Source organism: Vulpes lagopus, chromosome 1, assembly GCF_018345385.1.
Source record: "Vulpes lagopus strain Blue_001 chromosome 1, ASM1834538v1, whole genome shotgun sequence".
Taxonomy (NCBI): Eukaryota; Metazoa; Chordata; class Mammalia; order Carnivora; family Canidae; genus Vulpes; species Vulpes lagopus.
In genome coordinates this window covers 93,205,598-93,231,843 of record NC_054824.1, presented here as the reverse complement: position 1 = coordinate 93,231,843, position 26,246 = coordinate 93,205,598, and the positions used below count along the sequence as shown (strand labels likewise).

General features: G+C 36.1%; 1 protein-coding gene across 3 annotated transcripts in view; it reads right to left on the bottom strand.

Annotated features, from left to right (window-relative positions):
* Positions 1 to 26,246, bottom strand: part of CBLB (Cbl proto-oncogene B) — a 221,328-nt gene that overhangs the window by 34,911 nt on the left and 160,171 nt on the right. For all 3 annotated transcript variants that reach the window (XM_041750956.1, XM_041750954.1, XM_041750958.1), the window contains exons 11-14: positions 23,379 to 23,564; positions 21,480 to 21,845; positions 14,348 to 14,442; positions 3,144 to 3,290 (exon numbers count right to left, since the gene is read on the bottom strand). In XM_041750956.1, the coding sequence (XP_041606890.1) occupies positions 3,144 to 3,290; positions 14,348 to 14,442; positions 21,480 to 21,845; positions 23,379 to 23,564 (794 nt within the window). The remainder of the gene's footprint in view (positions 1 to 3,143; positions 3,291 to 14,347; positions 14,443 to 21,479; positions 21,846 to 23,378; positions 23,565 to 26,246) is intronic.

Here is a 26,246-nt window from a genome sequence, read left to right as displayed (position 1 = left end):
GTGAAAATTAACATATATTTGGACAAGTTCAATAGTACCTTGTCAAGTGTTGAAGAAAAACATGCAGTAAGGCAAAACAAATATGTAATAGTCCCAACAGCTTTATTATTTGTTGATGGTATTTAACATGTTTTTATTTCTATACTTTAAGCTTTCCTTATAATAAACTGAACCCATCAAAGAATTATTAAATGTTCTGTAGTTTCATTAAAATTCTGATAGACATATTCAAAGACCTGAGGTCTGTTTTCGGATTTCACTACTGTTAGGATGAAAACTCTCGCACTTCTGACAACTGTAGAAAAGTGGCATTGGCAAAGGCCTTGGGTACACAACATATATTTGAATCTGGGGGTCTGTGAAAGATAATACTTACTAAAAAAGTATTTTTGTTATTTGTATTGGACATTGGAATCATACTCTGAACATAATGGACAAAATTGGGGCATGGGAAGATAGTGGGAAGACAAAGTTCAGGGCATATTTTGTATTTTTTTAAGTTTCAATTTATTCATGAGAGACAGAGAGGCAGAGACACAGGCAGAGGGAGAAGCAGGCTCCCTGCAGGGAGCCTGATGTGGGACTCTATCCCAGGACTCCAGGATCATGCCCTGGGCCGAAGGCAGGCACTTAACTGCTGAGCCACCCAGGCATCCCATATTTTGTCTTTAGAATATAGCTGTGTAACAACGAACTCTGCTCACCAAGTTATTCTGTTCACAAAAAAACTATAGAAAGCAGAGTTTATATTTTCCTTTTTCTGATTTACTCTGAATTCTTGGGGCAAAGTAAAAGTACATACATAATGGAGGAGATAGTGGATATTTAAATAGTTACTGCAAGAGTGGCTTCATCTGAAATTCATTTCCATTCTCTCTGGTGGCCACATCTATTTCAGGGGCCAGAGATGGTTCATTTGAAAATAGTTATCATGTATTGAATTTTCATAATAATGATGGATTTTTACTGAAACTGAATTGAATTATTCATCTACTGTTTAACTTTTTCCACATATTGACAATTTCTTCTGATATTCCAAAGTGGGAAAATGCACTGGGAAAGAAGTGTTTAAGCTTAAAGAGTGCTCTGTGGAGGACATAAGAAGGTACTTGATCCATCGGCTTTCAAGAACAAATTAGATAAAAAATTCTCTCCAATTAAGTTTAGGGATTATCAACATTTATTACTTCTCTATAACAATAGAAAGATGGTAATGGTGGTCATAATTCAAATTTATTTTCAGGATTTGGGAGGCCTACCATCAAAAATCTCATCCAATATGATCTGACAATTAAAATTTAAAGCATTGAAATTATACCTCTCACTTCTTCAGCTTCTGGAAAAAAAATGAAATCCCAAGGAAACCAAAAAAGCTCATCTTACTTCAGTCTTTAAAAATTACTATACATTTGTAAGAGCCAAAAGACCTAAGAATTGTGACAATTTGTGTTTGATGTGAAGGAATAACTTCCCTCTAATAAAAGTAGTAGACATTTGGTTCTTCTGATATAACAAATTGCCTCTCAGTTATTTATCTTCTCAGTGACACCATTTTATCAATTAATGTCTTAAACACCAGTGATTAGCAAGAAATACTTTGATTTTTGTTTTGAAATATGGAACCCTAGACTGCAGAATGTTAGTAATCCTGGATAAGAACTCTGCAGAGTGTTGATAATTCGAACGAGGGTCACTCTTGTAGATACCTCTCTGGCTAAAATGAAGATTTGCTCCTCTTTTCCAAGCATTGGATTTCACCTCAGTGTGATACTCAAAGAAAGGCACTAAAACATTTTTTAGATTTTTCATCTGGAAAGAAAGAAACACTCCACTAATAAAATGCTTTCCACTAAAAAAATAAAATAAAATAAAATAAAATAAAATGCTTTCCACTGATGGACTTGACCTTGAAAACGAAATGGCCCATGAAGTAAAGATGACATAGATGGCTGAGGTGTTTGGCAGTTCTATCCTCAATCGAGAGATGCTGGGAGGCAGGAAGGCTGGGCCTGAGCCATTTGCAGTGTGCCCAGCAGAGCTCCAGGGATTCCGTCACATTAAGGAAATGAGTTCACAAAGTAAGGTTTAAAACTGAGATTTGACTTATTGAGTACCTCATGTAAGTCAGGTGAGAAAAAAGAAAAATATTTGAGACCACAGATTATTAACTCAATTATGTAAGTGTAGAATCATCCTTCTAATTTAAAAACATCAATATTTCAACACACACTACTCATGTTTATTTTTTATTTTTATTTTTTTTAAACATTTTATTTATTCATGAGACACACACAGGCAGAGGGAGAAGCAGGCTCCATGCAGGGAGCCCGACATGGGACTCGATCCTGGGTCTCCAGGACCTGGGCCGAAGGTGGCGGTAAACCGCTGAGCCACCCGGGCTGCCCCACACTACTCATTTTTAATAACTCTTATATACCTCAGTAGAGCTGCCATTTTGAAGACCAAGAATGTCTTTATTATAAGAACAAATGACTGACAAGAAGAAAAAAAAGAAAAACACTGTTCCTCACATTCTTATTTGATCTAAGGAAAGGTAAAATAGTTTCTGATAAAAAAAAAAGATAGTTAAGGGAAATACTTTTAGTGTTTTTGGTTGTGTTTTTGTTTGTTGACTTCTTCAGGATATGATGAATAGAAGTAGGTAGCATATCAAGAAGGGAAATGAATATATACTAGTCTTTATATCATGAAAAAAAATTCCACGGAAGGTCGGATAATACTTTAGTTTCTGAGCACTGATTTCTCTTCTGAGATAGGTGCTTAGAACTGATAAAATGCATTGAAACTAGTGTACTGAAAATTCATGAATCACCGCAATACATAATGTACAGCAAAGTTTTATCAGACTATAATTTGTTCTAAGTGGGGAGAGGGCCAACAAAATGGTCCATTAGATTTACTCGTCAATTTATTTAATTAAATGACTTCCTGATTAATGAGAAATCTGCATCTTTGAGTTTTCCCTGAAAATAATGCAGAAAATGGTATATAGGAAGAGAAGGCTTTGAACAGGAAGGATTTTTAATTAAATACATGTGATTCAGATGCTTAAAAACAAAAACCACACATGATAATGTTTATGCTGTGAGATGTGAGGTGATAAAAGCTGCCCGTATGCTTACCTAAGAGGAGGTTTTACGTTATGGCAATGAGATGGTTGTGAATTCAGGGAAACAGGATGGGATGAAGGAATCTTGTATTCATCATCATCTTCCTCGACTGAGTCTCTGGTTTTCTCTGAAAGGGGATTTGCTAACGGGCCAGTACACCTACCAGAGAGGGAAGAAAATCCAGTCTAGTTTAAGCATAACAATTCAAAACATGGAGTCGGGTGTGATAGACTTAAATCAAAGGAACTACTTTGTCACTTGTGTTCATTTTTCCATTACAGGGTAACATCCGAAGGGCTGTTCTTATACTAAATACAAATGAAAAGGATTTTCAATCTTTTGTTAAGACTCTAGTGATGAAATAAAAGAATTTTCATACTTATAACTTTAAATGGCACAGTATGAAAAACTAGTATCCTGTCAGATTAAAAAGGTCTTAAAGTTTAAAAAGATGTATAAAATTATCCAAACCAAAGTCATTAAAATATTACCATTTTGTTCCAATTTAACTTAAATGGGTAAATTAAGATAATAAATATATACGCATGGTAGTTTTATGTATTAGTGAAGTCTTTATAGAAAGGTCAAACTTTCTGTCTCTTGTGAATATTACCTATAGCTGAAAAAAATTCAGTTCAATTAAATGAATTCTTTCTCCTGTAAAGTTCAAGTACAATTCAAATTGTTAATTTTTTCCCCCTTACTAAGAACTAAAAATGACTGGAACAATTAGAAGTAGATAATAAGAGAACTTATTAAGTCTTTGAGGTACAGTACATTATTTTTATGGCTTCAATTCCCTGGCTAAATAAAAAAGAACAAGAATGAGTACAACAATTACCTAATATCAAAAGAAATTTTCAGGCATTTTACCCATCTATGAGAATAAATAAAACAAAGCAAAACAAGAATACAAAACATACCGTTTTCCCACAGTTGTTGCTAATGAAGTTAAATCCGACCCTTGCTTATGCAAGAAACACACAAACCTACCCTAACTTTAGGAGATCCAACCAGTTTGCAAGACACTGTTGCTAATATATAAATCGGAAGCTTTTGTTAATCATTGTGAACCTCTGTTTCATTAAAAATATTAAAAAAAAAAAAAAAAATCTTTGTGACTGCAATATTGAAGCACCTTCTGTAGAGGGAGCAAGAGTCCTTTGGTATATGTGCCATCAAGCCTGAAATAACTTCATCTAGATTTCTTCTCACTAGCTAGAATGAGAAAAATTTTAAGGGCTTTTCTCTGCGCCCATAACAAGAAGACATTGTGAAAAACGTTCAAGTTTTCAAGTTTCAACTATGTATTTGAATCCTTAGAAAGTTCAAAGATTAGAAGAAATGTCTCTCTTAAGACTTTTCAAAAGCATATTTTACCTGTCTTTGAAGACTTTTTTCAATGCGGATTTTTGAATCCTTGTTTGTTTGAGCTATCTCTGAATTCAGATGACAGTTTAGAGTGAGATGAAAGCACAGTGACAGAAAGTCCACTGTCCCTGCCCAGAGCCCAAGCTCATAACCTTATTAATAACCTAAGGGGGACACCTCCTGTGGTGCAACCTTAGAGGAAGTAGAAGAGCTGGTGAGAACATGAATTGCAAAATGGTGATCCGATTGATGGGTATTAGAGTAGGGACTTCAAACATGACCCTTCTAAGTCTTATAAACACAGACATCTATTTACCTAAGTCAAGGACCAGAATGGGTTCTATTAGCAAATCAAACAATATACATCCTTTCTATGTCCTAATATACTTTCATTCATAATGAATCCTGTTTTCCTATGCAATTCAAGCATATCTTGTATAAAAGAAAAAGGAAAAGACTTACTGACCAATTGTTCAACAACATCCATGTTAGAAGTCTACCATCTATCTGCCTGTTGTGGATTACTTCCAAAGATTTAAGAGTTTCCAAAGAAGGACTGCATGTTGAGACAAGAATGGGCAGTCTTTGAAACCACAACCGTTATGGCTGATTCTATATTTTCTCTTCAACGATAAAGAATTTCATCTGGGTAATTCACACACCTCCCCCTTGTGCCTTCCTGCAAATCAACAGATGGGGTATTTCTGAAGAAAATGAGAAGTAAAGCCCATCTAAGATTTTATGGAATAATAAGGGCTTAAAGCTAAAATTTACTAATCATAGATTATTAGCTTAAATGGATTTTAGTGGATTATATATAGAAGTGAAAAATGTCTTCAAGTGGCATTTGTATCTAAATCCAAAAAAGTGCTTAGATATCCCATTTATCAGCGTTTTAATAAGTTCTAAAGAGTCAGATTTTTCTTTGTATTTTTAATGCAAACTTCTATCAATATAATATTCTACTTAGGTAAGCCAGTTTATAATATTCCAGTGCATAAAAAAACTTTTTTTTGAAGATTTATTTTAGAGAGAGAATGCATGGGGAGGGGGAGGGGTAGAGGGAGAGGAAGAGAGAAACTTTAGCAGACACTATGCTCAGCACGGAGTATAAGGCTGGGCTCAATCTCACAATCCTGACTGAGATCATGACCTGAGCCAAAACCAAGAGCTGGATGCTCAACTGGGCGTTTAACTGACTGCGTCACCCAGGTGCCCCTCACTCCAGTGCATTTTATTCAGCATTATATAACTTCTTATATCAAATTAATCTTATCCAGTTCTGAAGGGGAAAAATAAAAGCAGTTTCTATCATAAAAAATGGGAATGTACAGTATGGACTTGGGGTGATTATGTGTCAATACAGGTTCAGCTGTTTTAATAAATGTACCATGAAGGTAGAAGATGCTGATATTGGAAAAGGCAAGGCATGTATGGGGGCGGGAAGTATGTGGGAAACCACCATACCTTCTCAATTGTGCTGTGAATCTAAAAAAAAATAAAACCTCTCATCACTCTACACTTCTCTAAAAAATAGTTTTAATAAAAAGACAAGGTACACAGAAGATAAAGAAGTTGTATAGAAAGTATACAATTAAAAAAAAAAAGAAAGTATACAATTAATATAAGAGACATCTCTGCACATAAATTACACGATTTGTAATTGTATGTGGGATTTTCTTCCCCTTCACAAACTAATTTAAAAAGGAGGTTCGATTTTACTTGCAACTAAGTAAGTGATAAAATAACAAGTTTAACAATTTTCGGCAGCTATCATGTATGATTACTTTTGGCAGCGGAGAAAATACCTAACCTATGGACACTAGAAAATTTTCGGTCCTTGATTTGGCTTCTGAGAAATGTTTAGGATATCAGAGGAACAAAATAGAGCAGACTGCATTTGGCTGCTTCCAAGGTAAAGCTGCCAAGTAAACCGTCTTGCCACTTACACCCATTACTTCATCCCCTTTACATGAGCCTCATACGCTGGCCCGGCATTCTGCATGGTGGCTGTCATTCTGGAGTTAATCCGCTGGTAATGCACAAGGACACATTCTCTCAAAGGCGCACAGTCATTTTCTCCCCCACCTGCACCTCTTGTTAAATCCACTGTGTGTTAGTTATTGGAGCCTTCGTGAGAAATACATCCGCTTTCTGCAAGTGCACACTTGAAAGAAACCGAGAATATATTTTCTAATGCTGCTCTTAGTGATTTTTACATTTCATAACCAACTCACAGATACACCCCTCTAGAGCATTTTATATCCTTGGTGTGAGGGGGGTGACCTGCACATCCCACTGGCTTTATTTAGGTAACCTAGAACTCCAACATCACCCTTGCCATGTGCTTTTCTTTCCTTCAACTGAGCGAGTTCCTGGTAACGCACTTAGTCCATCAACTTTTCCAGAAGAAAGGCAAAGTAGAAATATCCATTTTTATTGTCTATAGACAAACCTCCTGTGACACTGCCTGACAAAACAGGTTTCTTTCAAATTTAATTTGTTCAATTATGTGTATTTGGTATATGTTCCTTCACGGACATTGTGTTTTCTATGTACTCATCTATGTCTGTCATCTATTTCTGTCCTGAATTGCAAAATGCTTCCAGCTAGACCCTGAGTCAACAAAGGCCTGGCAGGTGTGTGTCCAGGGGAGCACTCACAGCTTTTAGACAAAAATGAGTGGTTATCAGAGAAATAGGTGACCAAGCTGCTAAGGGAAAAAGAACAATCTTGTTTTTAAGGATTCTTTCATAATCTAGAAAAGCATCTTAAATATACTATTTTGCTCGTTTTCTACATGTAAAAATGTTTGTTTAATCATATCTGAAGACAAGGTTTTAAAAAATGTATTTTCTTAAAACCAGATCTTCAGAACCTGTTGTATATATTAGTCCATATCTCTTGTATTAATGTCACAATACTAACAGGGAAAATAGTTAACTCAGGGAAGTCCTTGCCCTGAGAAGTGGTAACATAAAATAAAGCTGTATTTGAAGTGATTGCATATATGCCACAAATAACTTCCTCAGTACATCAGAGTGATTTTGAAGGTTCTTTCATGACACCAAGAAAAGTTGGTGTGGTCTATTATTAAGTTTAACATTAAGCCTTCCTATAAGCTTTAATTATAGCATTCACAGACTTGTATATAAATTGGAGAAAAAATTTTAAGTGACTTTTTTAAGGGAACTTATTCAGAACCAATATAGATCTCTAAAATTTTTAAGGGTTCTGCTTTAGAAATCAAGTAGATACCGAGGAAACACATACCTTTATTGAGAATCTATCTTTCCAATATATGTTGGATGTTAAAGACCTTACGATGATATTTAAAGTGGCATTATTTGTAATTGCCAAAAACTGGAAACAGCTCAAGTGTCCCTAGTGGAGGGATGGATAACCAAGCCGTAGTATGTTTTATTTGATTTTTTTAACACTTTTTTTTTAGATTTTTATTTATTCACAGAGACACAGAAAGAGAGAGAGAGAGAGAATGCAGAGACACAGGCAGAGGGAGAAGCAGGCTCTGTGCAGAGAGCCTGATGTGGGACTCAATCCCGGGTCTCCAGGATCACATGCCAGGCTGCAAGCGGCCCTAAACCGCTGCGCCATCGGGGCTGCCCCTGTAGTATGTTTTAAATTGGAATGCTTACGCTGGAGCAATAAAAAGGAACAAATTATTGATACAGTTGACAACATAGATGAATCTCAAAAGCATTATACTAAGTAGAAAGAAGCCAGACTCAAGGGGCTATGCACCGCATGTTTCTATTTTCTATTTTTCTTAGTGGTTTCTATTTATATGACCTTATGGAAAAGGCAAAACTACATGGACATAAATCAGATTGGTAATGTCCAGGAGTTTGGGGTGAGGGGAGAAACTGACATAAGGCACGGGGGTGTTTTTTGGAGTGAAGGAACTGTTCTATAACTTGATTGTGGTGGTGATTACAAAGCTATGCATTAGAACTCACAAAGCTGAATTTTACTGTGCATAAGTTATGCTTTAACCACTGGAAAAATTTCATTTTAAGATTAAAAATTCATTTTAACTCATTTCAGATATTGTAGATAAGCATCCTTCACAAATACGCTGAATATTCTTAGTGGTTTTCAAATAAGATGACATAACTAACTTACTACGTGAATTTAGACTTATTAACAGGAACTAAGAAATGCTTGAATCTTATAGAATCTTGTAGAAAGATGCCTTCACTTAAAATGAAAACAGAACCTCATTCTAACCCTACATGTTTTCTGTCAATAGATCAGTATGTTTATGGAGAAATGGAGAATATATGATAGATTATGCCTCTGTGGGACAAAAAAGAGACCGTATAAGGAATACATTTTATACTGTATATTTAAATAGAATCCAGTGGCTCACTTTTTGTTTTGTTTTTTTTTTTTTTTTTTTTTGAGAGAGTGAGAGAGAGAGTATAAGCAAGGGGAGGGGCAGAGGGAGATGGAGATGGAGATGGAGAGAGAGAGAGAGAGAGAGAAGGAGAGAGAGAGAGTCTCAAGCAGGCTCCATGCTCAGTGCAGAGCCTGATATGGGGCTCACATCTAAGGAAGCCAAGGTCCAATCGGACACTTAACCAGCTCAGTCACCCAGGCACCCAAATGGCTCACATTTCTAAGGCTACCTAACTTTTTGTGATCATAAAATGTTTTTTTTTTTTTGTAAATTATAAGTAATAGGTTTGTCAGACTACTAGGATCAATGTTGTAACCGTTCCCATCATAGCTTTTAGTCAGAGAAAACTAAACATTATTGGAGTTAGTGGCATTCCCTCCTATCCAGATTATAGCCATCTACCAAATGTTTTCCCACAGAAGAGGAGAAGGAATTGCAATTCTACGTGAATTTAGAAATTATAATAGTATAATAAAAATGAGAAAAATAATATTCATATTTATCTCGTACATTTTCTACACATTATTGCTTTTTCTGTTGAGTCTGGTTTAAAACTATATACTTGCAACCCTCAACTGTTTTTATCAATGTATCATATAGGTTCTAGGGCTTCTCCACAGAACACCAGAGAACCTATTTTAGGATGGGCAAACTGCTTTGCAGGAGATTTGAACAAAACTGTATTTTCCTGCATAATCTCACTGATTCATAAGTTAAATTTGAGTTTCAAATATTAAGTCACATCAGTAGGTCAAAATCAAATTCACAAACATTCTACATGATACAACAAAAGAATGCCACAGCGATCACAGTGAACAAACTGAAAAGAAGGACCTACTCTCTACCATCCCCTATATATCATGTCCTATAAATAACAATTTATGTTATTAAATTTATGTTATTTATAGGAGACTGCCATCTTGGGTAATAGAGCACCTTTTCATTGACCCAAGGTAAAAAAAACAAAAATTGTGCAATGTCTTGGCAAGTCTTAAAAAGATTTTACAGTACCAGAGGAAAACTGGTTCTGAAACTAATAAAAGAGCAAACATATTCATTTGCTAGGATTAAGAAAATAGAGTAGCCCTTAATTACAGCTTTGTCTTCCATTAAAAAGTTTTCTACCATATTTTCTTATATTTAAATAGATAATACTAATTTCTTATCACTGAGCATAGAGAGGATTCATGTAAAATCAAAGTACATATTGTCAACACTGATCCTCAGGTGAACGATAATGGAACGTTTTCGGGCTCTTCTGACACTAAGTACAAGCAATGAAGCCCAGTGCCACATACAAAATGAAAAATTTCCATTCCTTTAAATGTTTTTAAATTACAGTGTGGTATTTGTATTAATATCACTCATGGCTTAGTATTTTTTCCTCTTCTTTCTCTGTCATCCACTTTCTAGTTAAACGCAAAACAAAACAAAGATTTCCCCCTACCATGAATTTGCCAAATCATTTCGCTCACGTTGATCTAGCTTTTATCGTATCACACTTAGATTTATATAGAGACCTTTCTGGCAACTGTTTAAAGACAACCACAACCACGCGCACGTTCACACGCACAGATGCTGATGCTACATTCACAAAGTGACATTTCTAGTTTATTTTCCCTAGCAATTTAGTATATAAATGGGGATATTTTGATAATAACCAAAAATGTCTACTAAAACTTTACTCTATAGAAGTGTTCTAAATATATTTTCTATAATTAACACTTCAGGGGGAAATGGTATAGTCTACTGCAATGTAATGCTTTAATATATAAGTTCCATATTGTTAAAAATTTCAGAATTCTACTCATGTGTCTAAGAGTGTAACCCATCTACTAAATTTGAGCACTGGGCATGTAGAAATAAATTTATTAGCTTTAGATGGTACCTACTGAAATAGTAACCTGAATATAATATAAAGTTTAAAGCTTAGATGGTATGTCCACCTGTTCCCTCAACACTTCTATTTAGGGGTGTGTGTGTGTGTATGTAATAAGCATCCCAAACTCAGCAGATCCCTAAGTCTCAATTTTATACCTCTGTCCTGTTCCCACATCTGTTCCTTCTCCAGTCTCCCTCACTTTGGGAAATGGCACCAACAATTCAGTTTCTTTAGCCAAAAATGCATGTAGGGGTCATCAGTGACTCTCATACTTCACAGATATCCAATTTATTAATGGGTACAACTGCATCAAAATATGCCCAAAGCTGATCCAGGAGCTCCATCACTGTTACTCCAGGCAAAGTCCTGACTATCTCTGACTGGTCTACCACAGCAGATGACTATATTCTCTGCTGGTCTCCCTGCTTTCACTTCTGCTGTCCAAAGACAATTTTCCACATAACAGCCGGGGAAATTCTTTAAAAATGCAAACCAGGGTCACGTCAGAGTGCTGATGGAAACCTTCTGAAACTAACCAAACCAAAATTCTTATCTTGGCTTTAAAGGCGGTATGTATGCTATTTAGCCAAGGAATAACTTACTCAGCTTTGGTCAACTTATTTCAAGACACATATAATTTAGTAAAAATTTGCACTACAAAGTAAAAGTCTGAAAAATGTCAAAACGTTAAAACTCTAGACATTAGTATTTGGAGCATGTATACACTTGTATTTATATATTCATTAATTCTTTCCTACAGTTTCCATATTTTATAGAACAAACAACTGCTACCTATATTGTCAGAATAAAAAACTGAAAAGATAAATGTGCCATTAAAAGTCAACACTTGTATTGTTAATTATGGTTAATTTGCAGCACGTAAAACTGAAAACTAATTTGCTGTTAAACATATGTTGTTAAAATATTTCTCTGTTTAAATAAAGCAACTGCACTGTTTCTGAGGGAAAAATCAAGAGTAAATGGGGACAATATATAATCACATGCACTTACAAACTGAAGTAGTAGAAAAATATCAATAAAATACATTATCCTATGAATTTATTCTTAATTTGTAGGAGAAACAGGTATCTAATATTAAATATATAGGAAGCAAACTGCAACCTCTGCTTTTTATCCCACTTGCCAATATGAATTTAATAAATGATACTCAAATTTAATCTCCCAATTGGCAAGATTTTATTTACTTCATTTTCTGATCTTCTCTGAATTATCAGAGTTAATTGAACTTAGATGTTTTACTACATATACGTATATCCAGAGTTCATTTGAGGCTATCATATAGTTCTTACTGATTTAGAGCTTCCTATACAGAATATGTGTATTTGACTCCAACTTTTATGTCAGCTACGTTATCTGGCAGTTCCCAGGAGTTACCATTGGAGAATGCTCCAATTACCTTAGTTTCCCACTGTCCCCTGAGTGATGTCACATTTCACACTCTTGCTTTTTCTCGTCTGCTCCCTTTTTGATCTGTGTCTATTCTCTGTTAGGGGATTTCCATCCTCTCAACTAAACATTTTTGGACTTACAAAGCCTGTAACAGTTTTCCTCCAAGCCTAAGTAAAACTAACAAGTAAGAATTGTACAGTTTAGTGCATAATGTTCTCTAGAGATTCCATGTAATTTAATTTTATTTTCTCAAATAGAGTGTAAATTTCTTGGGGGCTGGGATTTAGCTTATCCTTCTTTTGTATTTATATGTATAGGGGTCTCTAGGGGACCAGCAGAGGAAGAAGTTAAGATGCTTTAAGACTTTCAATTAGAGGTGAGTTCTTACCCAATAATCAACCAAGCAACCAGGTACTCTCAATATATTCACTACACCTCAAAACAATACGGTGTTATGGAAGAATCAGAAAATAAAAAAGGTTTTGTTCTCAAACCCTAATATTTTCAATGTGGAGAAGCACTTTAAAATTAGAAAACCATGGAGCAGACTACATAGTTAAATGTGTAGAGAGTTAACTGTAGGAAAAATGAGAATTAGTTTTACCACTTACTATCATTATGAATGAAGGGTCACAGAAGTTTTCATAAAGAAATAGAGCCTGAAAAAAAAAAAAAAAAAAAAAAAAAAAAAAAAAAAAAAAAAAAAAAGAAATAGAGCCTGAGACATGGACCTTTAGAATAAAGATTCTGAAAGGGTGGTGCACAGGCGAGAAGAACTTGAAAAACTCAAAAAACAACAACAACAAAAAAATCAAGACAAGACTGGAGGGCAAGCATTAGGAATTACTGAACAATATTTTAGTTGAGTAAAATCCTGTGGATCTTACTGCTAGCAGAAGAGCATATAAAAAGAAAGAAAACAATGCTAGGTTTTAAGTAGGAAAGTGGTTTGGGGAAAGTAGAATTTAAATTATTTCAGCTGTGTAAACAAAATCTATTGGAGAAAAGGCAGGTAGTCTGATTGGTTGATTGATTTATAAAGAGTTTATTTATTTATTCATGAGGGACACAGAGAGAGAGAGAGGCAGAGACACAGGCAGAGGGAGAAGCAGGCTCCATGCAGGGAGCCCGATGTGGGACTCGATCCAAGGACTCCAGGATCACGCCCTGGGCTGAAGGCAGGCGCTAAACCGCTGAGCCACCCGGGCCTCCCAGTAGTCTTATTTAATATAAAGAGTAGGAGGGGATCCCTGGGTGGCTCAGCGGTTTAGCGCCGCCTTCAGCTCAGGGCGTGATCCTGGAGTTCCGGGATCGAGTCCCGCATCGGGCTCCTGGCATGGAGCCTGCTTCTCCCTCCTCCCGTGTCTCTGCCTCTCTCTCTCTCTCATTCTCTCTCTCATAAATAAATAAATAAATCTTTAAAAAAATACATAAAGAGTAGGAAAATGGGAATCAGGAGACCTGGTTTTATCCTGGTTTGACGTGGGTACATATATCATTTAACTGACTGTCCAATGTGTTTCTTGTGTCCTCGTTTTTCAAATGAGACAACCCAGGTTAACTTATTTTTCAGTTAACTCATTTTAAAATCCATTAATACTAAGATCATAACATATCATGTGTAAGCTTCTTTCAGTTGTCCAACTCTGAGGCAATGGGGCAGATTTAGCTGATTATAAAAAACTTCAAAAGAACAATCAATAGGATTTAGTGGCTGAATAAGTTTAGGAATCAAGAAAATTGAAAGAATCAAAGGTTATTTTCTGATACCACACTGGATAGTTGGGATAAATGTGACACCACTCAGGGAGAGAGGTAAATTGGAAGGGAAAGCTCCTTGTGCTATCTTTCCTCTTCTCGGGTACAAAGATGACGTAAGTTTTCTCTCCCTGTTCTTCCATGTGCAATCCCACATGTAATCCCAGAGTTAGATAAGTATCATAGATGCTGTGGTTACCAGCAAAGAAGAGGAAGGATCTTGATTTCTGGTACCTTAGTTTCTAAACCTGGCTAGATCATTTTTGTTGACTTTCTATTCAAGTTTCTAGTCACTTTGTACTTTCTGTATTGTGTACTTCACATCCACTATTATCATATCTTTATGCACGGACAAATGATCTCCAAGTAACTCACTTGATGCTAGGGACAAGGGTGGCAGCTGGAGGAGGAGGTGAAAGCCGGGGAGGAACATCATACTCCTCGCTTCCCAGGTGACCATTGGAAAAGACCTGAAAGGACATCAAAGGGTTGGTTTAGAATTTAACTTGTGGAGGACCTTAAAACAGCAGCAGCTCTTAGAAGAACTATAATTTTGAAAAGAATATGTAATTTCAGTTTATTTAGACAAGTAAAATATCATATAATTTACTTAGGGAGTCAGTAGCACCATAGTGATTATTCACTACCACCCAAAGGAGTACCGAGTTATAGGTAAAACATATAATACAACATGATTCTTATACATATTGAGAAGGAATATGTACTTTAATTTCTATAAATCAGATATTGGCTAGATACAAAGATAGTAAAGTTTCCCCAAATACCAATAAATTTTTATTGAGAAGTTACCATTCTCTCTAGGAAAAAGAAAGCAGTACTGGTGCAATTCTTATTTCAATTCTCCCAAACAAAAGTGTTCTAAATCATCTCTCTCTGGAGTTAATAGAATATTTTTAAACTTCTTGATAAAATAGTACATGAGTACAATCAGAAAGGCCTTTCATCTTTCAAGGCTTGGAGCTTCAACACTATTGGCAACTAGAGACCTGTTCTGGGTTTCAAAGTGCAGGCAATTTTAAATGGAATTTTCAGTGTGAACAACACAAACTAAAACTGTTACCTTGCTCATAAGGTACCGTAGAGAACCAGTGTTTAATTACTCAGAATAAGAATTTCCGATTTCCAGGTTTCTCAGTTACACTACAGGGACTGAACAATTGCTTGTTACTAATCCAACAACTTGAAATTAAAGCCATTTAAAGAGAGAGAGAGAAAATAACTTTGTATATTCACGCACGTACAAAAAAAATTAGGCGTATTTTAAAATCTTTAAGTAATCACTAGAGTTTTATAGTGTGGCTCTTACCTAAACTCTTACTAATTCATATTTAAAAGGTAGGTTGATGTGGGGGCAAAAGGCTATAATATAACCTGAATAGCTCTATAGCACCATCTATGACCTACCAATTTCTTTTCCTCCCCTCATATTTCTGAAATGGTACTGAAGCCTTTAGAATGCTTAAAAGTCCACATCCTTCTCTATAAACTTAAAATAAGAAACATGGTTTAAAGAACACATTTGAAATATAACAAATTTAGAGCTACACATTCAGAGCTACACAATCTAGATCTTATAGCACTGAAGTTTCATCTAAAAACTAGGACCTGTGCTAGAATTCCAATTTCTCTTTTGCACGTCTCCCTCGTTAGAGGCCATATGATAGTTACACATTATGATAAAACAGATCGCAAACACCGTTTCACTCTAAATTCCACGTTCCCACCTGCACCCATTCCAATAGACTTAGAATCATTTTAGCTGCCACTACCTGCGTGAGTGCAGTAAGTTACAAGTTGAGCTAAAAATAAATATTTTATATTCTTTGGAAATCTGAAAAGCCTGTTTATAAATAGGAGAGAAAAATAGTTTCTCAAATGTGTAGATTGATAGCACCAACTGAAGCAGTTTACTGTGCAACCCCATGCACTCAGGCTTTCTTCTTCTTAAGAGCGGCAAGGCAGGCGGAAGGGGGTGCAGAGAGAGAGGCAGAATCTTAAGCAGGCTCCACGCTCCCTGTGCTAAGATCACGACCTGAGCCAAAATCAAGAGTCAGTTACTTAAATCAACTGAGCCACCCAGGGACCCCAGATTCAGGTCTTCTTTAATTCAACGGAGACATCTTTCTTTTCTGCTTTCCCAGCTGACTGTCCCAAATCAGCCACAATTGCACTGAAAATGGTACCAACTGAAATATTCTGATCCTATTACTCTTCTGCCAACAAACAAACAACAACAAACTTTAAAACCTTTTCCTGTCTCACAAACTAAAGATAACAGTGTAGAACTCAGGACAATTCTATTATTGGTTTCATTTTTTTAAATTTTATTTATTTATGATAGGCACACAGTGAGAGAGAGAGGCAGAGACATAGGCAGAGGGAGAAGCAGGCTCCATGCACCAGGAGCCTGACGTGGGATTCGATCCCTGGTCTCCAGTATCGCGCCCTGGGCCAAAGGCAGGCGCTAAACTGCTGTGCCACCCAGGGATCCCTATTATTGGTTTCAATCTACCCTACGTGTTTTCTCTCCATATTCCGTCCATCCAAAATTGACTTCTTCACTATGCCTACTTTCCCCACCTTCTTGCTATTCCTTCCTGTCAGGTCTACAGAAACACCTACCAATCTTTTCTTGTCTGTAGCCAGTGACCTTCTTATGCATAGCTTTCTTCCTTCTTTTACAATGCAGCTCAATTAGATTTCTTTTTTCCTCTTGAGGACCCCGTATTGTATTTTCTGAATGATTTTCCTATGTCTATTCTCTTAGTTAACTAATCATATACCTGTTTCATTCTCACTAGACTTTGCTTTGTTCATTTTGTATTTCCCCTGGTGTCTTGAATATCCTAAGTACTCATAAAGCTAAAACAGGCTGAAGAAATGTGAATATATTAGGGGAAGTTTAGACTTATGGAAGAAGTTTAATCTGAGTTATCATGTAACTTATTATAAATTCTAGGTTATCCCAGATTAATATGTTTCTACATGCCTCAAGATAGCATTTAGTGCTAATCTTGAAGTATGAAATGTCTTCTTATGATTCAGGTATTAGCTAAAAATTAAGCTAAAATTAAATACTTCTAAGTATTTGGGACCCTTGATATACAGGGCAAACACATACTTTTGTGATAATCTTAGTACAATTAAGACAGAACTTATTTATACAAAATCCCAAATGCAACCCATTTTCCCCATCCCACATGTGTGAACCCACACAAACACTACCCCCAAAATATCACTATAATTTGTCCTTCTACAACATCAGATTGGAAATGAAGCCCATGTACACAGAGGACTTATTTCTTGATAGCCCCTTGAGATTTATAGATAAGTTTGACGTCATTCATATAAATATGTGCCTCTCCACCAAAAAGCAAAAGCCACAATCTCAAAAAGGGGAATCTTTTGATGTATTTCAAGCAGCATCTTCAAAAGATGCTTGTACACAGGGTCATTTTAGAATAATGTCACTTACAGTAACACAGCAAGTGAGAGATAGTTTTTATCACATTAGAAATAGTGGGTTTTGTGAACTTTCAAGAGGAACGAATAAAGATAGTTTAATGCAATGTTAGTATCTGGATATAAGTAGATAAATTTCAAGTATCCAACGATACTTTAAAACATTTTAATGCAAATATTTTCACCTCAACTAATTAAAATAAACCACCACCAACAATAAACATCTAGCCAACAAAACATTTATGAAAGAGCAGGTTTCTAAATGTGGCTAGAATCCGAGAATTTCAGACAAAGGAAATAGTAGTACAGGAAAGAAATTTCTTACCAATAAAAGATGATAAATAAGCCTAATAATGCTTAGCTTACAGATTCCCGTTAAAAGTCAAGTATTACCTTAGCTAATTTGATTGTGCCAGGTGGGAGGGAGGAGAGAAAGGAAGTCAAAGAAAGTCACAGAGAATTCTTACACTTCATTTCAACAATGAACTCAATGGCTCTTTCCCTCACAGCTCCCTACAGGTAGCAAACGGTGTGATTAGAATATAATTTATTCTTGTTCCCCCCCTACCATTTATCCAGAGAAGATGCAAATACAAAGGGCAAATGCCTCCAGGGGATGGTGGGCAGTGGCAAACAGAGAGGACTACACATGATGAAGGAAAGCGGGTTGTCTCTCATTTACATGAACTCCTCTTCAGGTACATTTAGTTCTCATTTAAGCGTTTCATGCTTACTCCAGTTTTCTTATCTTTAAAATGGGAAGAGAAGCGTTCATTTGAAGTATGACCTCTAATGAAAACAAGTCTAAGTGAGTGCTGTCCCTACTTCACACAAGAATGTATTGGCTTACAACTGGAGAGACTGGAGGGTTATGGGGAGATACATCAGCTTCCATTCTAGAGCCCCACCCCCCTTTATTCCCAGGATAAAATGTTTTAAAAACTGCATGCTTCATAGTACAGAGAGTGAAGATACACCGTAACACTTACATTCTCATTAAAATAGGAGGAAAATAATTCCTATTTCAAACAAGAAAATGACATTCTACCTTTGGCTGGAGGCCAGTGCTGAAAAAATATATTAAAAAATGGGTTTTCCTCCTTGTATATATGGTGGATGTCTTCTTCTTCCAAGCCCTTTCCCTGCCCGTGCCCAACCCCACCCCAGCGCACCCACACTCTCTTGCTTCTACCATCAGCTTAAATACTGGACTAACTCACCAACCAAGTGCTTGCCACATACTCATTAGGAATTATGCTAAATAGAGAGCAAGGAGAAAGAGATGATGATTTTGAATGAAAATGTCAGCTGTTACAACTTACACTGCTACTTCACATCTACCTGTTACTTCTGATTCCAGGCCTGAGGAGCATGAGGATTTATTTGGAGGTTAACTATTCTCCTAGATAAGGTTCTCCTAGATAAGGTACTATTATTCTTCCATTTTATAAAGTAAGGAAAATAAGAGAGACAAACCAAGAAACACTAATTCTAGAGAACTGATGGTAACCAGAGGGGAGGTATTTTGCTCACCCTCTGGACAAAATAGGTGACAGGGACTAAGTCGTGCACTTGTGCTGATGAGCACCAGGTGATGCACAGAAGCGTGGAATCACTACACTGACCACCTGAAATTAACAGAACGCTGTATGTTAACTGTGCTGGAATTTAAATTAAAAAAAGAATAAGATATTTTTTACGTTATAAGTAAATCTTTCTATTTGTAAAAAATAAAAAAAAAAAAAGGTAAGAAAAATAAGTGGAGTTGGGGCAAAGACGTAGTAAGTTGCTCACATTCATAAAGCCAGTAAATTCTAGAGCAGGAAATAAAACTCTGTTCTGAGTCCAGAGCCTGGTTGATCTGTGCTGGTAAGATTTTTAGTCAGGTTAAAACGCAGCTATCAGCTTTGCCTTATCCTTGTCATTTTTCCTTCTGCCCGAAGGAGCTGAATGGTTTCTCTGCTATTAAAACATTTGGTTAAATTTGAAAGGGGAGAGAGCATTGCGATGCCGGTTATCCTGAACACCACGAGGGTCTTGCATATAGAAAGCACTTACAAATGTGAAATTTAATCAGTTTGGATGGAAGCACCATAAAGATGTAAGAAACAAACTCCAAGGCAGGAGCCCAGAAACTGAGGGCCGCAAGATCCCAGCTGGACCCAGTCCTCTGTTAGATGTTAGCAGAAGCCAGCCTCTTACATTTCCCCACAGTGAAATGAGTAAGAAGAGTTAGGCTTTTTCTACTGTATGTAACTTATAATGTACCTTGTAGCCTATTGAAGGTCCTTCATAAAGATCATGAGAGAGAAAAAGAGATCTGTCTTACAGCATTTATTACATTCACTATATATAAATCCTTCTTTTATCATCCACCACAGAAGTTGAAGAAATAGACTGAAATCATAAATCTTAGAAGTCTAATTTTGGTTAAAACTTTGTATCTGGTTGTAATGTGAAATTAACTTTGAGAATATAAACACTGCATTATTAATACACACAATATATGAGATTAGGCCTTAAAGAATCTTAATGAAGCTTATTTAGCCAAAACTAAATAAGATTAAAATCCACCTTTCAGTGAGATACTGTGCAATTTCCTCAGTGTTCTCTGGCATATTAATATGTATCAATGATCAAGACACAGAAGTTCACATACAAAACATTTGAAGGAATCTTCACAACTGAAGTCACTATTAATATTTCATACCTATAATTAACATAATAAAATTTCATACCTATAAGTTATGAAATAGTAACTTCAATTTAAAAAATGGTAACCTTCCATACAAAAATTAACAGCCAGTGTTCTAGGGCTTAGAAGGACAGGTTGTATTAGTGCTTACACTATACAACATATTATGTAAAAGAACCATGAAATAAAAAGTCTTCAATGAACTGGCTAAGATAATTATTTTAAGTATTTCCAAAGTCCATTCAAGAAATAAATTGTAGTATGTTGCTGAGATATAACCTCTATTCACATCAGAGGCTGTTCCAATCCTCTTCTCAAGACAAGTAGGACCATATATGAATGAAACGGAATAGAAACTAAAGGAAAAAAAGAAAAAAGAAAAAAGAAAAAAAACCCAGCAGATCCCTCCAATCCAGATTTCAGGTTGTGGGAATGTACATTTGAGGATGATAAAGCACTCCATTTTCAGAAGACACTATAAAAGTGGTTTTATTAGTACTTTTTCTTTCACTTACCTTCTAGACGACCTTGGGGGAAACCTTTAGAGTTCTTCATATTTAAAGCAGATGATATATTTAAAATACCGAAGGTACCAAGGTGAGTTACTGGCAGAGTCAGGGCAAACTCCCACCACTCCTCCCCTTGCTGTGAATGCCAAACTAGACATTTTGACTCTTCATATCCTGGCTACCCTAGAATCACTGAAGTTAAATACACAAAGTTCTCTTTACCACTTAACCTTGGCAGATGAGCATGTGTGAGCACGCACACATGTATATGCATGTGTGTGTGATGGTCTCGTTCAGTTTTATGGATGAAGAGCTTGCTCTGTAAGAGTGAACTGCAAGTGGTGCCTTTATATATGGGAAACGTTCATTTTACCTGGACGCACAAGGTGACTATCATTGGCAAAAATTCCAATGATCGATTTATGATATGCTACAGTCAACTTTTTTCAGATTAGACAGAACCAGATGAGTTAAAAAAAAAAAAAAACACAACAGTACTGATTCTCCCACCTACAAGTTATTAATAGGAAAAAGTTTTGGCAGATGAAATAAGGGAAGGTGAAATAAATCTCCTGCAAATTGTCTGGTGTCTTCACATTAAAATTAAATCATCACTTAGAACCTTCTTCCTGACTTCTTTTAAGTTTTAATGAGCTTCTGATTATTTATAACTTGGAGAAAATTAAAGACCTTCAGGGAAGTGCCACACCAGGCAAAAAACCAAAACAAAAAACAAAAAAACACTGCCTAACCTTTTATACTACCTCCTGTCAGAAGAGTTTGAGCAGACTGTTTAGCTTCTGCTTTGCTTATTCCTTACCTTGGCTCCTTCTAAAGGCAAATCGTGGCGTCTGTGTTTTCGCAGAAGCACAGGGTCAGAGCCCATTCTACTGTGCCTTCCATTTACATTTGAACTTGCTGTGATTCCAGGCTTTGGAGAGCCATCCCCTAAGAGTCGACAACCCACTGACTGATTAGTTCCAAACACATCCCGAGGGCACCAGGCTTCAAGAGGCATTGGCTGGTCTCTAGAAGGCACACTTTCCACGTGATGGAAGTGACGACTCAGTCTGTTGTCAGGTGGGATCGGGGGAGGTCTCTCAGGTGGAGGTGGAGGAGGATCTCTTAAGGGAGGAGGCGGTGCTGGGAGTGGTTTATCTTGTTTTCTCACCATGCAAGGAGAAGACTGACGAGATACAATGGAAAAATAAATGAATTAGAAGTTGCACCATGAACTGAAAAATGATTTCTTGGCTAGTTAGTCTATTATCACTTTTGTTTTCTAAGCCATAATGGAATTTTATTAGATCCCTGTGCCATCTTTTAATGTTTCTTTTTATCATCAGTTAATGACATGAAAAAAATTAATGAGAAGCTTAAGTAGAAAATGAATACATAAACTTGAATGTTATGGACTATAAAGACTACACAGGAAAAAGTAGCAGAATATCAAAATTATACAATGATTTTGACTCATTGAAAATAATATGCAGTCCTTAATTTATTTGCACCCTTTTACAATTTAGGAGAGAGAAAAGAAACTAGCAAAGTTATTGTTGTTTTACTTTTTGAAAGAGCAACTTGATTTGTAACATCTCTGAAACAATAAAAGCCATTTTCCTATTTGCTGCTGCAATATAAAGCAAAGGGGCAAATTTGCTCTGATCCTGTGTTTTACCGGTTATTACTAGAATAGTGGAAAATCACAAATAATAGAGAATTACTTCTACAACTTATCTGAATTCTTATGGATCCTTAATATAAAAAAGAATCTAATTCCCATATGGAAATATGAAGGTACATGCAGCTGAATTCAATCTATATGACTTTTATGGTTTTATTTTTATTTACATGGTTCATCTGATGATGATTTTGTGCTTTTATCGTTAGAAAATATTACGGAAAAAAGGAATGTGCTGAATGTTTACGTAATTCTAACTAAATGCCATCCTAAAAAGTCTTAATCTGATCTTAAAATCAAGTTACCTGTAATTGAGAACAATCAAATACTAAAATATTGTGCTTCTGACTCATCTTAGACTCTCTAAAGTATAGTACCAAATGGAATTAACTTTTTAAGTCTTATATTTAATACAGCAAAATACACCCTTATCAAGTTTGGAAACAAAAGTCCTCACAAAACTAAACAAACTGTAGGCTTAGATTTACACAGTTAGGATTACGTCTTTAATAATAAAGAGTAATGTAATTACTCTGCAAATATTGTAATTCTTTGTAATTAATTCCTTCAGGTATAAAAAGTACTATACAAATAATTGCCTCTTCTGAGTCACCTTGAAACCTGGGTGATAATTTATCACATCATAAGCCCTTATGTAAATATACTTCCATCACATTTTTCTTGTCATGACACTATGAAAATGAGTGTAAAATATCATTCGATAAGGGCATGCAATTTATTTTAATACATATAATGACTTTTAAAATCCATCTTACAGAATAACTATATTTACTCTTCTATGCATTTTTGCAAATCAGGGAGACACTATAGACCTACGCTCTCTGAATAATTATGTAACTTTTATAGTAATAAAGCAAAAATAGGATAGTGGGCTCAGCATAAACAAAATGAGAAACACATCAAAGTTCTTCATAAACAATTAAGAGCACAAGAAATACAAGTAATGGAATTCAAAGGAATCTGAGCAATCCATAACTGTCACTTTACTGATCTGTGTTTCTAGTAAAATCGGTTTACCTTTGGTGAACCAGTGGGACTGCCACAGGGAGACCGAACTATGCCTTTCTGAATTAGATCCAGGCGAGGAGGTACTGGTGGCAGGCTCAGATGTGGGATCTGGAGAGGATCTGGATGTGGCTTTCTTCTCTGTGCAAGGGGAGAGGACCCTGGTGATGTGACTGGTGAATTTTGCCTATCAGTGCACTAGAACAGAGAAGAGAAAGAGGATGTTGATTTGATGTGCAAAGTGCAGGCCTTTCAGTTCTTAAGGAAGACATTTGGTTTGAGAAGGTGTCTGCCATTGAACATCTGTTAAACTCAGTTTACTCTGATTAATAGATGGGAAGCACTCACATGGCCCCTCAAGGGCAGTATTATGGGAAAAAAATAAATGGGTAAGTTTCTCTTACATATTGCAGACAAGGCCTAGGAAAAAATGAAGAGCAGAAACATAGTGTAAAAACAATCAAAGGCAAACATTTCCCTCAGAACCCGTCCACATTTTATGAGGAAACCAGAAACATACAATGCAGTAATGCACACTGCTCTTGGTTTCTATACTATGAAATTTTCTTAAATCTTTGATTTATAGTGTATTCTAGAACTCAGAAGTCATTTTTTTCCATATAAAATATGCATCAGTGCATAGCCTACTTTCGTACATCCTAATTAAATCAAGCAGGGTTTAAAAAATAAAAACGTGTATTTAAAATAAAAATAGCCCAATTGTATTTTCCGCAGGTGTTCATATGGAAAAGATATCAAGTTAAATGTTTTTCTTTGCTACTGCAGGTTTTCTACATTGTTTTGTATTTCTACTGCAATTTTCTACATTGTCTTGTAGATAAAATGGCAATGAAAAGCCAGCAAGAAGTACTCTGATTTGTACGTATGTAACCCTTTTTTATTTTGGGATTTTTCTTTTAATGTGACATAATCTGCTGGTGATTTCATATAATAATCATACTAATTAATAAAATGGCCTCACCAACGTAAACAGTATTGTTATGAAATAGTAGGCAGCCCCTTTTCAAGGCTAAGTTACTAGCTCTTTGGAGATCTAGGCTTGATTTTTATACCTACTGATGCTTTGATAGTCATCTGTTTCCTAATGTTAGTATTTTCAGCGTTAAGCTGGTTATCAACCCATTTTCCCCCTAACATTACTCATCTTTATAAGAGCAGTCAATGTGAACAATTGACAATTTAATTTGAACTGTAGCAACAGTGAAAAAGATTTAGCCATTCTGTCTTTATCTGAGGGGGGATGATAGATTTGTGTTCATATCCACACTTAGTTACACTGTATAAGGCTTTACTAAAATTGGGTTTGTTTGGTGTTTTTTCCTCATGATTAGACTAGGGTTATGGGGTTTTGGAAGGAAGACAAAAGTCAAGTAATATTTTAACCACATGGCATCAAGGGCCCACACTATCAATGATTCCTCACTGTTGATGCTGGCCTTTGATTATACAGCTAAGGGCTATCTGTCAAGGCTTCTTCGTGGTCAAGTTACTCTCTTTTACTCTCCTTGTCCATTCTGTACTTCCTGCAGGGCAGTCACTATGCACAGACCACACTTAAAGAGTGGGGAGCTACAGTCCCCACTGTAAAGGCTGCTTTTTAAAAAGATTAATTTATCTATTAGAGACAGAGACAAAGAGAATGGGGGGGGGGGTGTGAAGCAAAGGAGAGTATCTTCAAACCAACTCCCTGCTGAGTGGGGAGGCCAACACAGGGCTTGATCTCAAACCCATAGAGATCACAACCTGAGCTGAAACCAAGAGTCACATGCTTCACTGACTGAGCCACTGAGGCACCCTGAGGTATTCTTAAAAGTAAATTTGAGTGGCTCAACAAAATCATCTAGTCCATCTCTCAGATATGCCTGAATATTGTCATGACACTGCTGAACTGCCAATTCTTTGCTTCTCTTTAGGGTGCCAAATAACTAAAATAGGTCAACAAATTTACCCATAATTTTACATGACATATTAAGAAACTCTTCTTCTTTTTAATAATTCCATGATTCTTTTTTATATCTCTTACCCTGTGATAAGACAAAAAAAATTTCAATTGTTACTAAATTAGAAGAGAAAAAGTAGAAACTCTGTAGTCATAATAAACCGATTTTAATGTAGCCACTATTCTTAATAAAATAATTCTACTGGGATGCCTGGGTGGCTCAGTGTTTGGGCATCTGCCTTCAGCCCATGATCCTGGAGTCCTGGGATCGAGTGCTGCATCGGGCTCCCCAGGGAGCCTGCTTATCCCTCTGCCTGTGTCTCTGCCTCTCTCTCTGTGTGTGTCTCTAATGAATAAATAAATAAAATTTTATAAAACAAAAACAAAAAAACAATTCTACCCAAAAATTCATGGAGTCCTTACATGGTCAGGAATTTGAACCTTCTGGAATAAAAACAACCCCAAAATGATCATACACATAATAGAAAGGATTCCTGATATAAACAATGTGCATCACAGTATCACAGTATCTTAGATCAGGAGACGTCACAGGACCTCTAATTCTCCACACATCCCATTAGGACAATTTGCAAAACCACCACCTGACAAAAATGCTTTGGTCACCTGGTAATTATCCTTTACAAAAAAGACTGAAGAAGCAAAACTATCTACAGTTCCTATTCCACCCCCTCTCCCTGCCACACACACACACACAGAGAGAGAGAGAGAGAGAGAGAGGAGAGAGAGAGAGAGAGAGAATTACATAGCACTTTATCCATTTAGTTGTTTGCAGAGAAAGTTTTCAGCGCTAGGTGCACAAAATGGACACTGCTGAATAAAACCTCTGCTCATCTGAGCACTTTCCTTCCACAGCTATCTTCCTGCTTCCTTCATTACCTGAAAAAGAGAATTCTGACACA